The sequence below is a fragment of the Podarcis filfolensis genome, assembly GCF_964270895.1.
Source record: "Podarcis filfolensis genome assembly, chromosome: 1".
In the NCBI taxonomy this organism is placed as follows: Eukaryota; Metazoa; Chordata; class Lepidosauria; order Squamata; family Lacertidae; genus Podarcis; species Podarcis filfolensis.
Genome location: NC_139604.1, coordinates 19245217 through 19262486, shown reverse-complemented (window position 1 = coordinate 19262486; position 17270 = coordinate 19245217). Strand labels below are relative to the sequence as shown.

The 17270-nt window shown below is 43.5% G+C and overlaps 1 protein-coding gene across 2 annotated transcripts in view; it reads right to left on the bottom strand.

Annotated features, from left to right (window-relative positions):
- Nucleotides 1-17270, bottom strand: part of MYO3B (myosin IIIB) — a 299815-nt gene that overhangs the window by 184047 nt on the left and 98498 nt on the right. For both annotated transcript variants that reach the window (XM_083626396.1, XM_083626397.1), the window contains one exon: nt 5877-6032. In XM_083626396.1, the coding sequence (XP_083482522.1) occupies nt 5877-6032 (156 nt within the window). The remainder of the gene's footprint in view (nt 1-5876; nt 6033-17270) is intronic.

The following is a 17270-nucleotide window of genomic DNA, read 5'->3' as shown; positions in this document are numbered from 1 at the left end:
TCTGAAAAGATGGAATTGCAACACTGAACAAGGAAAATCTTCAGCACAGTGGGAGCAGAATAGACCTGGTGACCTCAATTACAGCAGCAATACCAAACTTTCAGTGCAGTTCAAATGCTGACTAGGTCAGTACAATCACGGCAGAGAGCTCTGTTCTTGAGTGTATTTCAGAGGAGTCATAATGACAACACTGGCACAACCTTAATTGCAGCATCACACATGCCACGACTACAATAAGAATCTGTGTAATCATTAGCATTTACAATGTAATCAGCCTGCAAAATGGTTGCTTCCTTGCCCACAGTAGGTTTTACAGGTCTGCAATCTGTCCCCTGGTATTCGCCCAGACAATGTGTGGAGGAAACTGCATTTTAAAACCACATTCAATTCTGCACACCCATCATTTTACAACCCAATTGCTATTCCTTTTAGCTTTGCCTGGTGCTATCTCTGAGTCCTAACAGGGTATATGAAGAAAATTACAAGCTGGGCCTAAGCTAGTTTCTTGCAGCTAACGGCATTCAGATTGGTAATGGAATTGACTCCAGCTGCAATACCTCCCTGCTAGAGACAGACTGCTCTTAAAAAAGATATCTGATGAGAGCCAGCCTAGAGAGCCAGCATGGACCAGCAGGTAGTGTTAGCTGTTGTTCTAGGGAGCCAAACTTTTGTTGGGCTAAGACTGAATGTTACTTGTAAAAGAAGAAAAGGAATCTTTTCTGTAATCTTTAAAAGCAATAAATATTATTTTTTTAAAAAAAAAGACTGAATGTTACTTGTAAGACCATCATGCTAAGAGTTATATCTTGCAAAGCAGGTCAGAAATAACTGCAATATTGCAATATAATATTGTGGATGTGGCCAGAGAATCATTTACTGTCTGTGGGAAAAAGAGCTTTTAAGAGAGACCATCTTGGCTGTGAATCCTGGAAGACCTGGAAGAGGAGGGCAACCAAAATGGTCAAAGGCCTGGAAACGATGCCTTATGAGGAACGGCTAAGGGAGCTGGGCATGTTTAGCCTGGAGAAGAGGAGGTTAAGGGGTGATATGATAGCCATGTTCAAATATATAAAAGGATGTCACATAGAGGAGGGAGAAAGGTTGTTTTCTGCTGCTCCAGAGAAGCGGACACGGAGCAATGGATCCAAACTACAAGAAAGAAGATTCCACCTAAACATTAGGAAGAACTTCCTGACAGTAAGAGCTGTTCGACAGTGGAATTTGCTGCCAAGGAGTGTGGTGGAGTCTCCTTCTTTGGAGGTCTTTAAGCAGAGGCTTGACAACCATATGTCAGGAGTGCTCTGATGGTGTTTCCTGCTTGGCAGGGGGTTGGACTCGATGGCCCTTGTGGCCTCTTCCAACTCTATGATTCTATGACCTGCTTCCTGCCTTGCAGGCCTTTTTCTACCTGGCCTGGGATGGTGGGGCTCTGACTGACTCCAGCTACAAAAGTTGAGGCTGCTGAACAGACTCTTGGGTTGGGATGTTGTTTAGGGGTTTTGTTGTTGTTGCTGCTGCAATTGGTGGGGTTTTTTTGCATCTTTATTTTTTAGATTTTATTATGATTTAATGTGGACATTGTTCAATTTTGTTGAAATTCTTGATATGTTTAATATATTGTTTATGACTGTTTTTTTGTTATATTGTAATTATGTAAGCTGCCTTGAGCAATATAACAAAAATAGTCACAAACAATAAATAAAACACTGAGCAGCTCTCAGGCGCTTGAATGTATCATGTATCGTGGTCAGCGGCATTGTGTGATATACCTATCGCTGGCCTCTTCTCACTTCAGAACACAAATGGATGTTTTCTTTCTTTCTTTCTTTCTTTCTTTCTTTCTTTCTTTCTTTCTTTCTTTCTTTCTTTCTCTGAACACTGTCATAATCTCCCCTTACCATGCTAATTTGTGTTTGTATGAAATTACTGCAACTTTCAGTGCTCTCTTTGCTGTCTGAAATGGCATAGTCCAGCACAAATACATCAAGTGGAGTTTAGGGTAATGTAGTTTGGCTCTGAATTCTAAAGCCATGGTAGCTCTGTATTATGGGCCCAAATGCTCTTCGTGGTTCTCAAAGGGTGTGGCGCACCACACTTGTGTGGCAGAAGAGGATGGCAAATGCAGCAGAAAAATTCAAGGGCAATCAATATTATATTTTGGGAATGGCATGTTGCTCTGTAGCTGCAATGTTTAATACTTTCTGGGTGTCCCAGAATCATATTATAAAGCAGTTGTGTTCTATGTTATAAATCAAGCACTGCTAGGAGTTGCCTCTTTCAGTTTTTCAATGTATTTCTTATCGATAAAAAAAATTCAGTGCAGCACGAGCAAGTTTTTAATCTGAAAGTGTGATCCAAAGAAAACCGTTTGAGAATCACTGGGCTAGCGCATACATGATGAACCATTATTTGTTGTTGTTGTTTAGTCATTTAGTCGTGTCCGACTCTTCGTGACCCCATGGACCAGAGCACGCCAGGCTCTCCTGTCTTCCACTGCCTCCTGCAGTTTGGTCAAACTCATGCTGGTAGCTTTGAGAACACTGTTCAACCATCTCGTCCTCTGTCGTCCCCTTTTCCTTGTGCCCTCCGTCTTTCCCAACATCAGGGTCTTTTCCAGGGAGTCTTCTCTTCTCATGAGGTGGCCAAAGTATTGGAGTCTCAACTTCAGGATCTGTCCTTCCAGTGAGCACTCAGGGCTGATTTCCTTCAGAATGGATACGTTTGATCTTCTTGCAGTCCATGGGACTCTCATAATTCAAAAGAATCAATTCTTCGGTGATCAGCCTTCTTTATGGTCCAGCTCTCACTTCCATACATCACTACTGGGAAAACCATGGCTTTAACTACACGGACCTTTGTTGGCAAGGTGATGTCTCTGCTTTTTAAGATGCTGTCTAGGTTTGTCATTGCTTTTCTCCTAAGAAACCATTCTTAGCCCTGGGCTATAATGAACCATGGTTCTGGAATGGAATAGGTCAGGGGTCAGCAAACTTTTTCAGCAGGGGCCTGGTCCACCTTCCCTCAGATCTTGTGGGGGGGCCGGACTATATTTTGAAGGGGGGGGGACCCGAATTCCTATGACCCACAAATAACCCAGAGATGCATTTTAAATAAAAGGACACATTGTACTCATGTAAAAACACGCTAATTCCTGGACCGTCTGCGGGCCGGATTTAGAAGGCGATTGGGCTGGATCCGGCCCCCGGGCCTTAGTTTGCCTACCCATGGAATAGGTATTCAGCCTCCAATTCATCTAATGAATGATAATGTCTCAAACTGATCCTATACAGGAACAAAATCTCTGGTACAGTCAGCAGCGGTGTAGCATATGCCTGCACTGCCAAGGACAGGAACACTCCCGAGGGGAACGGAGTGCGCTCCTGAGGGGGGCAGGGAGCGGAGGGTGCCCTCGCAGGCGCGGGATAGCCGCTCGGGTGCATGGAGCGGTGCATGCGCACTGCAGCTGGGAGCGGAGCAAGCCACCAATGGCAGACATTCGGCGCGCTGCCCGCCCGCGACTCCCAAGCCTCCCATGAGCTGTTAAAACGAAGGGGGAAGGCCGCCGGCAAAGCGGCGCAGCTCCTGCCTTTCCCCCGATGGCTCAGGGTAGGCTTGGGAGTCACGGGCGGGCGGTGTGCCAAATGTCACCCCTCTCAGCGAAGACACCCGGGGTGGTCTGCCCCCACCACACACCCCTTCCTCCACCCCTGACAGTCGGAGCAGAAGTCCAGGAATCCGTTCAGTAGAATGAGCAGGAAGGCCCCAAAACACAGCAATAAATAATAATAATAATAATAATAATAATAATAATAATAATAATAATAATTTAATTATATCCCGCCCTCCCCAGCTGAAGCCGGGCTCAGAGCGGCTAACAACAGTAAAAGTAACACAGCATTCTAAAATCAATTCATTCTAAAATCAATTCAGAATCAAATTAATGGCAACCATTGGGCTAGAGTTCTGTGAGGATTACGAAAGGAGGGAGTCAGGCTGTGCCCTGGCCAAAGGCCTGGTGGAACAGCTCTGTCTTGCAGGCCCTGCGGAAAGATGTCAAGTCCCGCAGATCCCTAGTCCCTTGTGACAGAGCGTTCCACCAGATCGGGGCCACAGCCAAAAAAGCCCTGGCTCTGGTTGAGGCCAGCCTAACTTCCCTGTGGCCCAGGACCTCCCAAGATGCAAGCTTACTGTATTTTGAAGAAAGTAGTAGCGCACATTGCCATCTAAAGGAGGGGAGAATATGACTATTAAATGCGGAGTCTAAAATTCTAAAATTACCTACCTGCACCACTGAACAAGCTGTCCAGACATTGTATTCAGTATAGCACCTAGCTAGCCACAGACAACTATATTTCATTATAGCAATGATATTCACCCATCGCAGTCTGAAGTGACACAGGTCACTTTTCCACCTCAGAGTTCTCTTTATTCTGCTGGTGCACAGACCAGGCCTCTTACAGCAAACAAGTGGGCTTTTATTACCCATATAGGTATACTCTCAAAACAGATTATGAAACGAGAAATGTGGCTAGTGCACTCAGAGTCTTTTATTTTCTCTATCTGAGTGTGGAATCACGTGTCTATGTTTTTCATTAGTGTTTGGCGCAGCAGCCAAGTTTGCACCTTATGGCAGACTTTTTTCTTTTGAAATTGCAAACGGCAGCCATCAACAGGGAGAGAATTCATAAGGCAGTTTACTTAAAAACAAGGAGGGGGAGATGGAAAAGAAACATAAAAGACCAGCCTCCTGGAGCAAGTCTGACCATTCTAGACCCTTGCTTTAGAAGCATGTGGAATAATTCCATTTGCAGTGAAATTAGGAAAGTCATACTCACCTTGAAACTGCATCTATTACTTTGTTTTTAAAGATAATTTTTTTAAGGTCTTTGGTTTTCAAATCGCACATTCACTCTGGCTGGATATGCACATCCATTTTTATGACTTATGAATCATGACATTTAATTTTCTTCATCAACATTAGCAGGTATTTATTTACAATAATGGTTTACAGCTTATCTAGCAGCCAGACGAATTTCATATTACGAAATGATTGCAGAGCAGCCGAAGAGCCTTCATTTGCATTTAAATTCACTTTGAAAACAGCGAAACCCTGCCACCCTCTGGACAACCATGAAACCAAGAGATATTCCCTGCAGCTAGCCCTAGATTGGACTGGAAAAGAAGGTTTTCCTGATGAATATTAAGTACCCAGCTATAGACGAATACTAGTGGTAATATTAGGCCAATGGTGAACCAAAACATCAAGGTTCGGACTCTTAACGTTTCACCACTGTCACTTTATTATTCACATTTTGAATCTTCTGCCCTCCCGAAAATCACAAAACATGAGCCTGTTCCCTGCTAAGAGTTCATTTATTAATTAATGAACACTTGCATGCCATTGTTTGTCTTAGCAGTAAATCCAGGAAACTACTGGAATGTGATGCTTCCATTACGGCTGAATGCGATTAAAAGACATGAATGAGAAAGTTGTTTCCCGCTGCCTTGAAGCTCTCCATTTATATGGAATGTTGTAATTCCTGTATGTAAGGATCCATAATAATTAGAACAATATAGCAGCTCTAGTTATGGGTAAACCTGTCATACATAAGAACTGGTGGCTCCAGATGAGGCAATGCAGCCCCATGGTCACCAAGATGCTTCTAGCTGATTCAAGGGCAGCTGAGATGAGCATCATCGACGGAAATGCCCATTGAGATGTTCCTCCGGTTGGGACACACTGATCCTTCTTGGTGGACCAGGGCAAAAAGCTTTAAGGCATTATATGATATCTGCATAAGCAATATATGTCTCACAATTAAAAGTCATAAATTTCTGGAACTTTGTAGTACGGCTATAGTGAAATTGAACAGTACCTTGTCTTGGCTACGGAGCCTAAATGTTGTTGTGCTTGAATGAGATCTGCCAGCTGTTTTTGGAGTGCCATGTCTCTGCCATGGACCTGTCTTATGAAGGGATGTTCCAAAAGGTGAGTGACAGATGGGCGTTTTTCGAAGTCCTTGATTAGGCACCTGAAAAATGCAGCAGTTAAGTTACTTATACATAGATGGACAGAAGCATTCAGTTCTGTTAGAAACTATTTATTTCATAAAAAATTACACACCACTTGATTGTAAAAGGTCACAAAGCAGTTTACAAAAGATAAAACAGTAAAAAAAACAAGGGGATTTAAAAATATTTATGTTGTTTGTTGGCTATGTGTAAAATTTTAATCTGAAAAACCAAATAAATAAACTACACCCCCCCATATTTTTCCATGTATAAGACTGTATTTCCCCCCTATTTTTTCAAATTTAAAACTGGGGGTCGTCTTATACACGGATAGTGCATATGGGGGATTTTTTTATTTGGAGTCCCAAAAAATAGGGGTTGTGTTATACACGGAAAAATACGGTGTATATATATATATATATATATATATATATATATATATATATATACATATATATATATATATATATATATATATATATATATATATATATAAAACATACAAAATCTAAAATACCCAAATGGATTACAGTTACTCTACTCTACTCCCCACTGTTGATTTCTGCTATTTTGCCTTTGCATACAGACTTTTATAATGTATGAAATGCTTGGGTGTCTTATACGTGGGAACAAGCATCTCAACAGAGTCACTAAACTTCATGCAGCACTATACTTAAAAAGTACAAAACCTGAATAAAATATTGGGTGATTTCCAACATTCCCCAAGCAGAAGTCCATGTACGTGTGTCTTGAAGAGATTCTGGGAATATGGGATAGGCTACCGCAGGGAGGAAAGGAGGGGGGAGTTGGTATCACCCATACCCTTTGAGAATTCAGAGTGCAACATTACAGCTCATGTCATAGAATCATAGAGTTGGAAGGGATTTCAAGGACAGGAATCTCAACTACCGTATTTTTTGCTCCATAAGATGCACTTTTTTTCTTCCTAAAAAGTAAGGGGAAATGTCTCTGCATCTTATGGAGTGAATGCGTGGTCCCTGGAGCCGAATTGCCCAGGGGCAAAAAGCAGATCATGCTTTTTTTTTTGAAAGAGGGAAGTGGGTGTTGAAACAAAGCCGCTGATTGTTTGCCGATCAGGGAGAGAGATAAGGGACACTAGAGATAAAGGAGGCTGCCTGGGAGCGGGGAGGTAAAGACAGCAAACTTGCAAAGGGGGGGGGGAACAGGAAGACTAAAGCAAAAAGGAGAGAAATTAGAAGAAAAGGAGGAGCAAAAAACTGCTCCAGCTAAGGAAAAGACACTAAGGAAAACAAGAGGGAAGGGAGTGTTGAAAGGAAACAGCTGATCAGTGGGATCAGAAGAGAGATAAGGGACACTAGCACAGGCTGCCTGGGAGCGGGGAGGTAAAAGCCCAAGGATCCTCAGGATTTTTGCATTGGGTCACCCCAAATTCTCCATCAGATCACATGTCTTGTGGCCACAGCAGGAACCACAAAAATCATACATCCACTGTTTTGTTCTGAATATTTTTTTTTCTTGTTTTCCTCCTCTAAAAACTAGGTGTGTCTTATGGTCAGGTGCGTCTTATGGAGCGAAAAATACGGTAGGTCATACATGATGGGTGGGCCATTCAACCTCTACTTAAAAATCTCCAAGGAAAGAGTCCACCGCCTCTTGTGGGAGTCTGTTGAGCACCTCTTACTGCCAAGACCATTAGGTTTAGAAACATTTTAGTAACAATTTTATAACCCATTGTTCACATGTATTATTGAATGATAACTGAGTGAGGTGACTATTGTAGGTGTTGGTTGAATGAAACAAGCCAGCCAAAACTGCCCAGAATTATTTGGCATTATATTTTAAAGGAAACGCAGTCACTGTGGTGCTTAGCTGTAATTGCAGACAGAGGTCCTAATCCTGCTAATGTTATCTGAGATAAAAGTCAAAACAAAAAAATTTTTTTCCTTCCAGTAGCACCTTAAAGACCAACTAAGTTAGTTCTTGGTATGAGCTTTCGTGTGCATGCACACTTCTTCAGATACACTGAAACAGAAGTTGCCAGATCCTTCTATATAGTGAGAAGGTGGGGAGGGGTATTACTCAGAAGGGTGGTGGGAATGGGTGGTTGGCAGATAGCTGTGATGAGCCTGTTGACGACTCTTAACGACTGCAATAGGTCTTACAGGAAAAAGCAAGGGGTGAGAAGGTGAAAGATGGCTTTGTCATGTGTAATGAGATAAGAATCCAATGTCTTTGTTCAGACCAGGTCTCTCCATGGTTTTAAGTTTGGTAATGAGTTGCAATTCAGCACCTTCTCTTTCCAGTCTATTTCTGAAATATAGAAGGATCTGGCAACTTCTGTTTCAGTGTATCTGAAGAAGTGTGCATGCACACGAAAGCTCATACCAAGAACTAACTTAGTTGGTCTTTAAGGTGCTACTGGAAGGAAAAAAATTTTTTTGTTTTGACTATGGCAGACCAACACGGCTACCTATCTGTAACTGAGATAAAAATGTCACAGAAAAGAATGTTAACATGTCAGTCATAACTAACTTCAGGGATGACTAGCTTCAGCTCAGTCTGGAGGCTTCTCAATTAGTTTATCAATATAAATAAATGGCTTAATAAAAGAAACTATCAGAAAAGAATAGTTCATTGCTAAGATGCAGTACAAGGCAGAGAGCTTTGAAGGTCTGAACACATTCTAACTATAAAACTTGACACTGTGCAATTGGCAAGGCATAAAAGATGCTAGAATTCAGAATAACACGGCTTCAGATTAAGCAAAAATAATGTGTTCTAAATATAGAAATGTATGGAAGAGTCAGAAAAATTCTTTTTAAGCACACACCCTATTATGTCTGATCACGTTAGTTTAACTTGATTTGGTTCAGTCGTATTAGAGAACCATTTGAGAACCAAGAGAATATAGGCTCTAATGTACCATGATAATTATTTCCTGAACCTACCCTATAGTTTTCAAGAGTTTCATATTAGTTCCAGCCTGAACTGAATTTGTTTGGTTGCGCCTTTTCAGATTCACATGTTTAATTCTATATTTCAGATTTACCAATGCACTGTGAAGCAATCGTTTTCACATAAACACTTTTAAAACTGCTTTGGGACAAACAATGAGAGCCATTTTACACAGCCGGGCAATAAAAACAGCATATTTTAAAAGTTCAACAGGTGATCAGCATCAGTGACAATGTAGTGTTTAACACACACACACACACACACACACACACACACACACACACACCCTCTACATAATACCTGTAATTATTTCATTAATAAGAAAAGGACAAAATATACTCACGACACTAAGCCCAGCCTCTGTTATCTTTAAGGAATCATTGTTAAGTAACACCTGCCTGTTGAAATATCTTTCAAAAATATTTGGTTGCACAGAGCTCTTCTGTATACTTCAAAGCAAAGCCTAGAAAACATTCTGTTTTACAAACGATCAAGAGACTCTAGTATCCCCTGTGAACTGGAGCCTCCTAATATCAAAGCTAAAGCAACAAAAACCACCTTATATCTATCCTCCTGCAGAGGTTATAAATACCACTCCTGCCCTCCCATGGAAAGAAATCAGTCATTTGGCTTTTATAGGTTCTGTGTTTCTTTTGTTTTCTTACCCATCATTTTAAAAAAAGGGAAAAGTCACTGTGGCCCCATCTAAAAAATATTATGCTTGTCAGTCTCTCTTCCAAGTTTATATCCTCCCTTCGTAGAAAAGGCGAGAGACTCACTAAATACCAACCGCCAGCTACAGTAAGAGAAAACAGCAATGCAATTGAAAATGGCCCGTTTTTAATGGCGCAACTGGTTCTTTATGACGACTTCCTAGAATTAAAGGCCAGTACGAAAAGCGAACCCATTTGAACAGTGCTGTGCATACACGTTTCAGCTATAGTTCTTCTCTCTAAGCTGCCTAGAATACCAGAGCTTGCTTAGCACTGGAAACCACAAAGGAGGAAAACCAAGAAGCTTCACCAGCAGTAGCCGAGATCATAAACGGTTTCATGATGTGATACAAAACCTTGATTTCTCCATTACCATGGAAGGAATTCAACATCACACTCTTCCTTCATTTCTGCTTGCCAGGTGGAACAATTCCCTCTCCTCCTCCTCCAACATGCTATTCTGTGGGTTCTTCCTGATTCTCCAGAGAGGGTTTGGGAGAGGCAGGGATGCACAGGGGAAAGGGGGAAGCCCTCTTAACAGAAACCATCACACTGGCTTCCATTAGTGGGCCAGGTTAGTTGAATACAGCTCTAACAAAATGCCCATGAGAAGCGTGCCAGCAGGACCCGAGAGCAACCATTGTGGCTTTCCCCAAAGAATGTTGGGTTTTGTAGTTTAGTGAGGCTGAGAATTAGCAGCCCCTCTTCCTAGAAGACTACAATCCCCTGAACTCCTTGAGATAAAAGCAGTGGCAGTGGATCCTTTTTTTGCCATTTGAGATGAATCAGGAAGGGCCTTGGCCCAGTATACCTGAAGGAGCGTCTCCACCCCCATCGTTCTGCCTGGACACTGAGGTCCAGCGCCGAGGGCCTTCTGGCAGTTCCCTCACTGCGAGAAGCAAAGCCACAGGGAACCAGGCAGAGGGCCTTCTCGGTAGTGGCACCCGTCCTGTGGAACGCCCTCCCATCAGAGGTCAAAGACATAAACAACTACCTGACATTTAGAAGACATCAGGGAAGTTTTTCATGTGTGACATTTTAATGTATTTTTAATCTTTGTTGGAAGTCGCCCAGAGTGGCTGGGGAGAACCAGCCAGATGGGTGGGGTACAAATAATAAATTATTATTATTATTATTCCCTGCTGCTGCTGCCACCTGCCCCGCTGCCTATATCACCAGGGGAGAAGCCGTGCCGGCAGCAGCACATATTTCAGGTGTGATCTCACACACTCCGCAAGATCTCACCAGAAATCGGGACCAACGCCAGTTTCTTTTCTCCAATGGTGGCGGAGGTGGCGGGTGCCCATGGGGACACTGCCTCAGGGGCTTCGGCCACCTGAGGCAGTGGGCTCACCTCGCCTAATGTCCGGGCCAGCCTCGAGCAAAAGGAATAGCTGCTATTTGAGTTAAAAGTTTGTACATATCTTAAGGAACCTACTTGCACTGAGCTCTGGGTCCCCTTGATAAGTTCTGTAGCCTGGATGGTGGTTTTAGGGTGTCCTACTGAGGAGCCTTTAGAACTCAGGGGTGGATCCAGAGAGGGGCAAACTCTTTCAATATCCAAGGCAGCTGCCACTCTTCCCCCTTAAACCAATCTAGCACCCAGTCTCCAGTTCTTTCAGAGGAGATTAATTTAATGTACCATTCTCAAACCAACCTAGCCAACATCACACCAGCAATTGTTAAGGTTACAAAGCATGCTATTTTATGAGATGGCACTGCTAAATATAGGGCAGCCCAACCACAGTCATTAGGAACTTTCCTCTTGTTCAAAGATAAGCTGGACATGTTTTTTATATACTGAAGAAGCCCTAGACCAGGGAGATTTCTAAGGTTTAGCATTCTAGGTTTCTTAAAATGACGTATTTCCCAAAACCATTTCCCCCAAAACGTATTTTGGAAGCCCACAGCATTGCTAGCCTTATAATGAAAAGTAACGTATGGAATCAATAATATATAGCTCTAGAGCAGGCACCCCCAAACTCGGCCCTCCAGATGTTTTGGGAATACAGTTCCCATCATCCCTGACCACTGGTCCTGTTAGCTAGGGATGATGGGAGTTGTAGTCCCAAAACATCTGGAGGGCCGAGTTTGGGTATGCCTGCTCTAGAGAACTATCCCAGATCACCTCAGCGACACCAACTGATGGGACTGTGTGTCAGCTCACAAAGGAGAAGTTCTGTTCCATCTACATGGGAACAAGTCCAGCCCAAGGCATTTTGCTTCCTGAGGTGAAGGACACAATGGTGTCCCTACCATTCCACATACAGAAGCCAATTGGCCTGGCCTTCGATTCTTTCTTCAACACTGATGAGAGGACAATAACTTCTAACTGCTCCTAAGGCAGCAGGTTTAACAGTAGCACTTGAAGAAGACTTAAGGTGTTGCATCTTAACAGTCACTTTAACAAATATTCCTATTGACTAATATTATGGTTCTATTTTGCCCTAATGGTGGATGACCATTGTTAATATGAATAAAATATACTGAAAAGGAAACAAATATGCTGCGCATATTGGCCTCAACGGATGCAAATCCATCACCTAATTTGAAATTCCAGCACCTTCCATCATGTTTTCCTAGCTGAAAAGTAATCCTCAGAATTCATTAGTTAAACAGAGGTGGCAGCCATTAGCTGTCTGTTGGGTTACTAGAATCTAATATTACAGGTTCCTAAGCACCAATTTCATTCTGTCACAATTACAGGCAGGCAAAGATGAAGCGTTTGTTAAGACGGGAACAAGCAACACAGAGGCCTAATTCACAGGCAAGCGGCTTGCATTCGGATGATAACATTGTTGAGGCAGAGAGAGCTATGTGCACAATGTAAACTGCCATTTTTTTGCAGCCAGCAAATTGGAAGAATGAAAGGGGAACCAGCTGGTGCGAACAAATATTTACGAACGAACAAACGGATAGAAATAGATTTCACAACCGAAGCAGAGGTGGTGGCATATCTTGTCAGAAACAGATCTCCTTCACCAAAGAAAACATGATGGTGGCCAGAACAGATATAGGCCAGTGTTTGCATTTATTTCTTGAACTGGAGAAGGGAGAAACATATTAACCAAGGCAGCAGCTATCAAACTTTCCACCTTCCAGGAACAATGAGTCCACATTGAAAAATCTGGTAAGCTTCCAAAAGTATGTATCTGCATGCAGTGAATGAATGTAAAGGGCTCCATGCTAGTTATCATTTCATCGGATGCAGACATCTGCAGAGAGCAGCTCGCTTGGGTAGAGATCTAGGCACATAGGCTTCCCCCTCATAGTATGCTTGGATATCAAGGATACAGACAGGATACTTAATCAAGTGGACCGCTTTACACATATAATACACGAAGAGGGCTATAAAGGAAACTGAATACTCCACCCATCTGACTGGATTGGTCCAGCCACTCTGGGAGCCTTCAAACATATATAAAAACATAATACAGTGGTACCTCAGGTTACATACGCTTCAGGTTACAGACTCCACTAACCCAGAAATAGTGCTTCAGGTTAAGAACTTTGCTTCAGGATGAGAACAGAAATCGGGCTCCGGCGGCACGGCAGCAGCAGGAGGCCCATTAGCTAAAGTGGTGCTTCAGGTTAAGAACAGTTTCAGGTTAAGAACGGACCTCCAGAACGAATTGAGTACTTAACCTGAGGTACCACTGTAAAACATTAAGCATTAAAGAACTTCCCTATACAGGGCTGCCTTCAGATGGCTCAGGGATTACATAACTTCATACCCTCCAAAATTTTGCCAATGAAACTAGGGACGTCCTACCATACCCCTGGGATGCGGGTGGCACTGTGGGTTAAACCACAGCGCCTAGGACTTGCCGATCAGAAGGTCGGCGGTTCGAATCCCCGCAACGGGGTGAGCTCCCATTGTTCAGTCCCAGCTCCTGCCCACCTAGCAGTTCAAAAGCATGTCAAGTGCAAGTAGATAAATAGGTACCGCTCTGGCGGGAAGGTAAACAGCGTTTCCGTGCACTGCTCTGGTTTGCCAGAAGCGGCTTAGTCATGCTGGCCACATGACCCAGACGCTGTCTGCGGACAAACGCCGGCTCCCTCGGCCTATAGAGCGAGATGGGTGTGGAACCCCAGAATCGTCCGTAACTGGACCCAACAGTCAGGGGTACCTTTACCTTTAAACAAGACGTAATAGCAAAGCAAGTCACATCTGTAGCGGGCAGCTGCATGTCACAAAATCAGCTGCAACTCAGATGTTAATTTTCCCCTCCATTAAACACTTCAGCAGTCCCACCAAGGATTCTCCCGATAAGAAAGCTGAACCACTCTGTACTCCCCTGAGGCAAATCCCCGTATACTGATGACAGACGGGGATGTGGATGGAATGATTTCCTCCTGTGCATATAAACAATAATAACAAATGTCCATCTCCAGTCTTACAAAGCTCTTTTCCCAATCTTTAAAACCTCATTGGAATTACAGAGACATTAATTGTCAAAGGAGATCTTAAGATTATACCAGTCGCTCACAGAAGGGCGGAACAGCTATATCCTTCTATGTACACCACAGCCTCATCGGAGATGTTGAATCCATTTTAGTGAGAGAACAAGATAAATTCAAAACAACAAGCAATCCAGCAACACAACAACAGAAACGTTTATTATTATAAGCCATGTCTTTCAAAGGCTTAAAGGTTGTGGCAGTGGGGATGGGAAGGGTAAACAGGCACAGGGGAATCTTGCTGACTGAGGCAATGAACAAGTTACCCCTCCCATTTAATGTACAGAAGCTGACTGGACCAGCAGTTGAATATGGATTCAACACACAGTGGACACGCAGGTTGCGAACGTGATCCGTGCAGGAAGCACATTTGTAACCTGCAGCGCCGCATCTGCGCATGCACGGGTTGCAATTCGGTGCTTCTGCACATACGCCGAAACCTGGAAGTAACCCGTTCCGGTACTTCCGGTTTGGCGCAGTGCGCAACCCAAAATCGTGCAACCCAAAGCATCTGTAACCCAAGGTATGACTGTATTCCATTACTTCAGAGGGCACAGGGCTTCTTCTTATGTGGCGATCACTCATAGCCGAGTAAGATTGTGTTCCATGAACATGGTTTTAACGGTGAGTCCGTAAGTGACTGTGGAGGCCAATTCTGGATCCACATGTCCTTCCACAGTGGCGACATTGGTTTCCGGGCAGGAGCTGATCACGGTGAGGGTTTGCCAAGCGTGCCTTTCTCTTAGCACATTTCTCCCTTTCGTCCCGAGTTTGAGCGTCTTCAAAGCCCATGACACCTTTGGTAGAGGCTGTTCTCCAATTGAAGCGCTCACAGGCCAGTGTTTCCTAGTTGTCGCTGCTTATATTACATTTTTTTAGATTTGCCTTGAAAGAGTCTTTAAACCTCTTTTGTTAACCACCAGCATTACGCTTTCCATTTTTAAGTTCGGAATAGAGCAGTTGCTTTGGAAGATGATAATCAGGTATCCAAACAACATGGCCAGTCCAACCAAGTTGATGTTGAAGAATCATTGTTTTGACACTTTGCTTCTTCCAGTACACTGGCATTAGTTCGCCTGTCTTCCCAAGTGATGTGTAAAAAATTTTCGGAGACACAGTTGATGGAATCTTTCGAGGGCAAGCTACAAGGCACATATAGCACTGTTCTCGAACACCTCACCACAACTCACTCTCCACACACCTCAACATATGCTGCCGGAGGCAGACGAAGGATCACATTATGAGAATTGAAAAACACACCTTTGGGAAAATGAATCTAAATGGTTAGTCCCTTTACCCTACTATAAACAAGCACCTGCCTGAATGACTCACTTTTCTCCCACTAACCTAGCATTTGCCACCTAAGGCAACTGCCTCACTCTGCCCAATGGCAGGGCCTGTCATGAGGGAAAGGAACAGCATTCGTTACAGTGAGCACTGAAAGGCGAGTTTCTTTGGGAAGATGCATCGTTTCCCCTCCCATTTTCCCTCATACGCAGCCATCTGCCTGAATGGCTCATCTCTTATTTCTCTCGTGTGTAGCTCTGACTCAAAGCCAGTCACACGCTGCAGACAGGTGGACGAGAACAAGCACATCATGAAACCCATTTGTAATAATGATCCAATGATGCGTCTGCTCTTTCACATCTGCTCATCTGTTCCCGCTACCTGCCTGTCTTCAGACTGCTGCATGATATTGCTGTTGTTGAAAAGAAAATGAAGGAAAACGGGGATAGCTTTGCCTGCGGCCATTTTTTGCTTTCCTTTTGTCTTTCATCACAATTCCATAGGATCCCTGCCATCACCGTGTACCCAGGCAGTATTATCTCTAGAGCAGCATCGCCTTTCAGGAAAATCACGCCCCGCCCCCCCCATAACAGAGGTGCCTTGAGGACATGTGTCCAAAAGTAGCATGCCATGATAAACAACTGATTTATTTTTATTTTTTTGCTACCTACTGCTACACTCAGGTTCCACAAAGCAGGATTCAGTGTATTACACAGTATTCAATTATCAAGTGCATAATATACATTCTAGTACACAAGACACATTTATGTATCTATCGATCCACCCCTTAGAACCAGGTATCATAAATTTCTAATCCTTCCTGCTGGAAAGAGAAACACTCGACTATTGGAATGCCACCAAACTGAGCTGCAATAAATCCTCCGGCAGCAAAATTATTTGAGCACCTGCCCCCCAATAGTTTTAACTTGCTGCAGGCACTGAGAAATGCAAGAGGACACAGGTTCAGTTCTGAGGAAAATATAGAACTTACAAGTGAGTAAATTCTTAGCCAGTCATCCAAGCTTATGGGAATAAACTTGGGGTGGGGAAGCTTAGCGTCAGAGGCCAAATGCAACCTCCCAGTTCTCTCTGTCTGGTTCCAGTGTGGTGTAGTGGTTAAGAGCGATAGACTCGTAATCTGGTGAACTGGGTTCGCTTCTCCGCTCCTCCACATGCAGCTGCTGGGTGACCTTGGGCTAGTCACACTTCTCTGAAGTCTCTCAGCCCCACTCACCTCACAGAGTGTTTGTTGTGGGGGAGGAAGGGAAAGGAGAATGTTAGCTGCCTTGAGACTCCTTTGGGTAGTGATAAAGCGGGATATCAAATCCAAATTCTTCTTCTTCTTCTTCTTCTTCTTCTTCTTCTTCTTCTTCTTCTTCTTCTTCTTCTTCCTGGGACTCTTCCATGGTCATCCCTCATTCCCAGGCCACATCCTCTCTCCACAAGTGACACTCTCTACAAGTGACATTGGTCCTGCTCTGAGCCCTCCTCGAGTTCTTTTGCCCAGGTGAAATGTGTTCTTGGATTATGATAATTCCTCTCGCTTGTCTGGATGGAGGATGGTAGTGGTAGAAGCTGTTTTTGGACAGCTGGGATGTAGCCTGTTATCCTAAGCTAAGAATCCCATTCATTGCTTCAACCACTTTTCAGTCTGCACTCAGCAGACCACATGGCCACATAGAACATGGGAAGTCTGTGGGTAATATGTATGGGTTAGCCCCTAGTGGAATATCTTGACTCCAAATAACAGCTTAGGAGATGGACATATCTTGCTAAAGGGCGATGGGGCTCAGCCACAGTGCTGGGATTTCTTCTTCTTCTTCTTCTTCTTCTTCTTCTTCTTCTTCTTCTTCTTCTTCT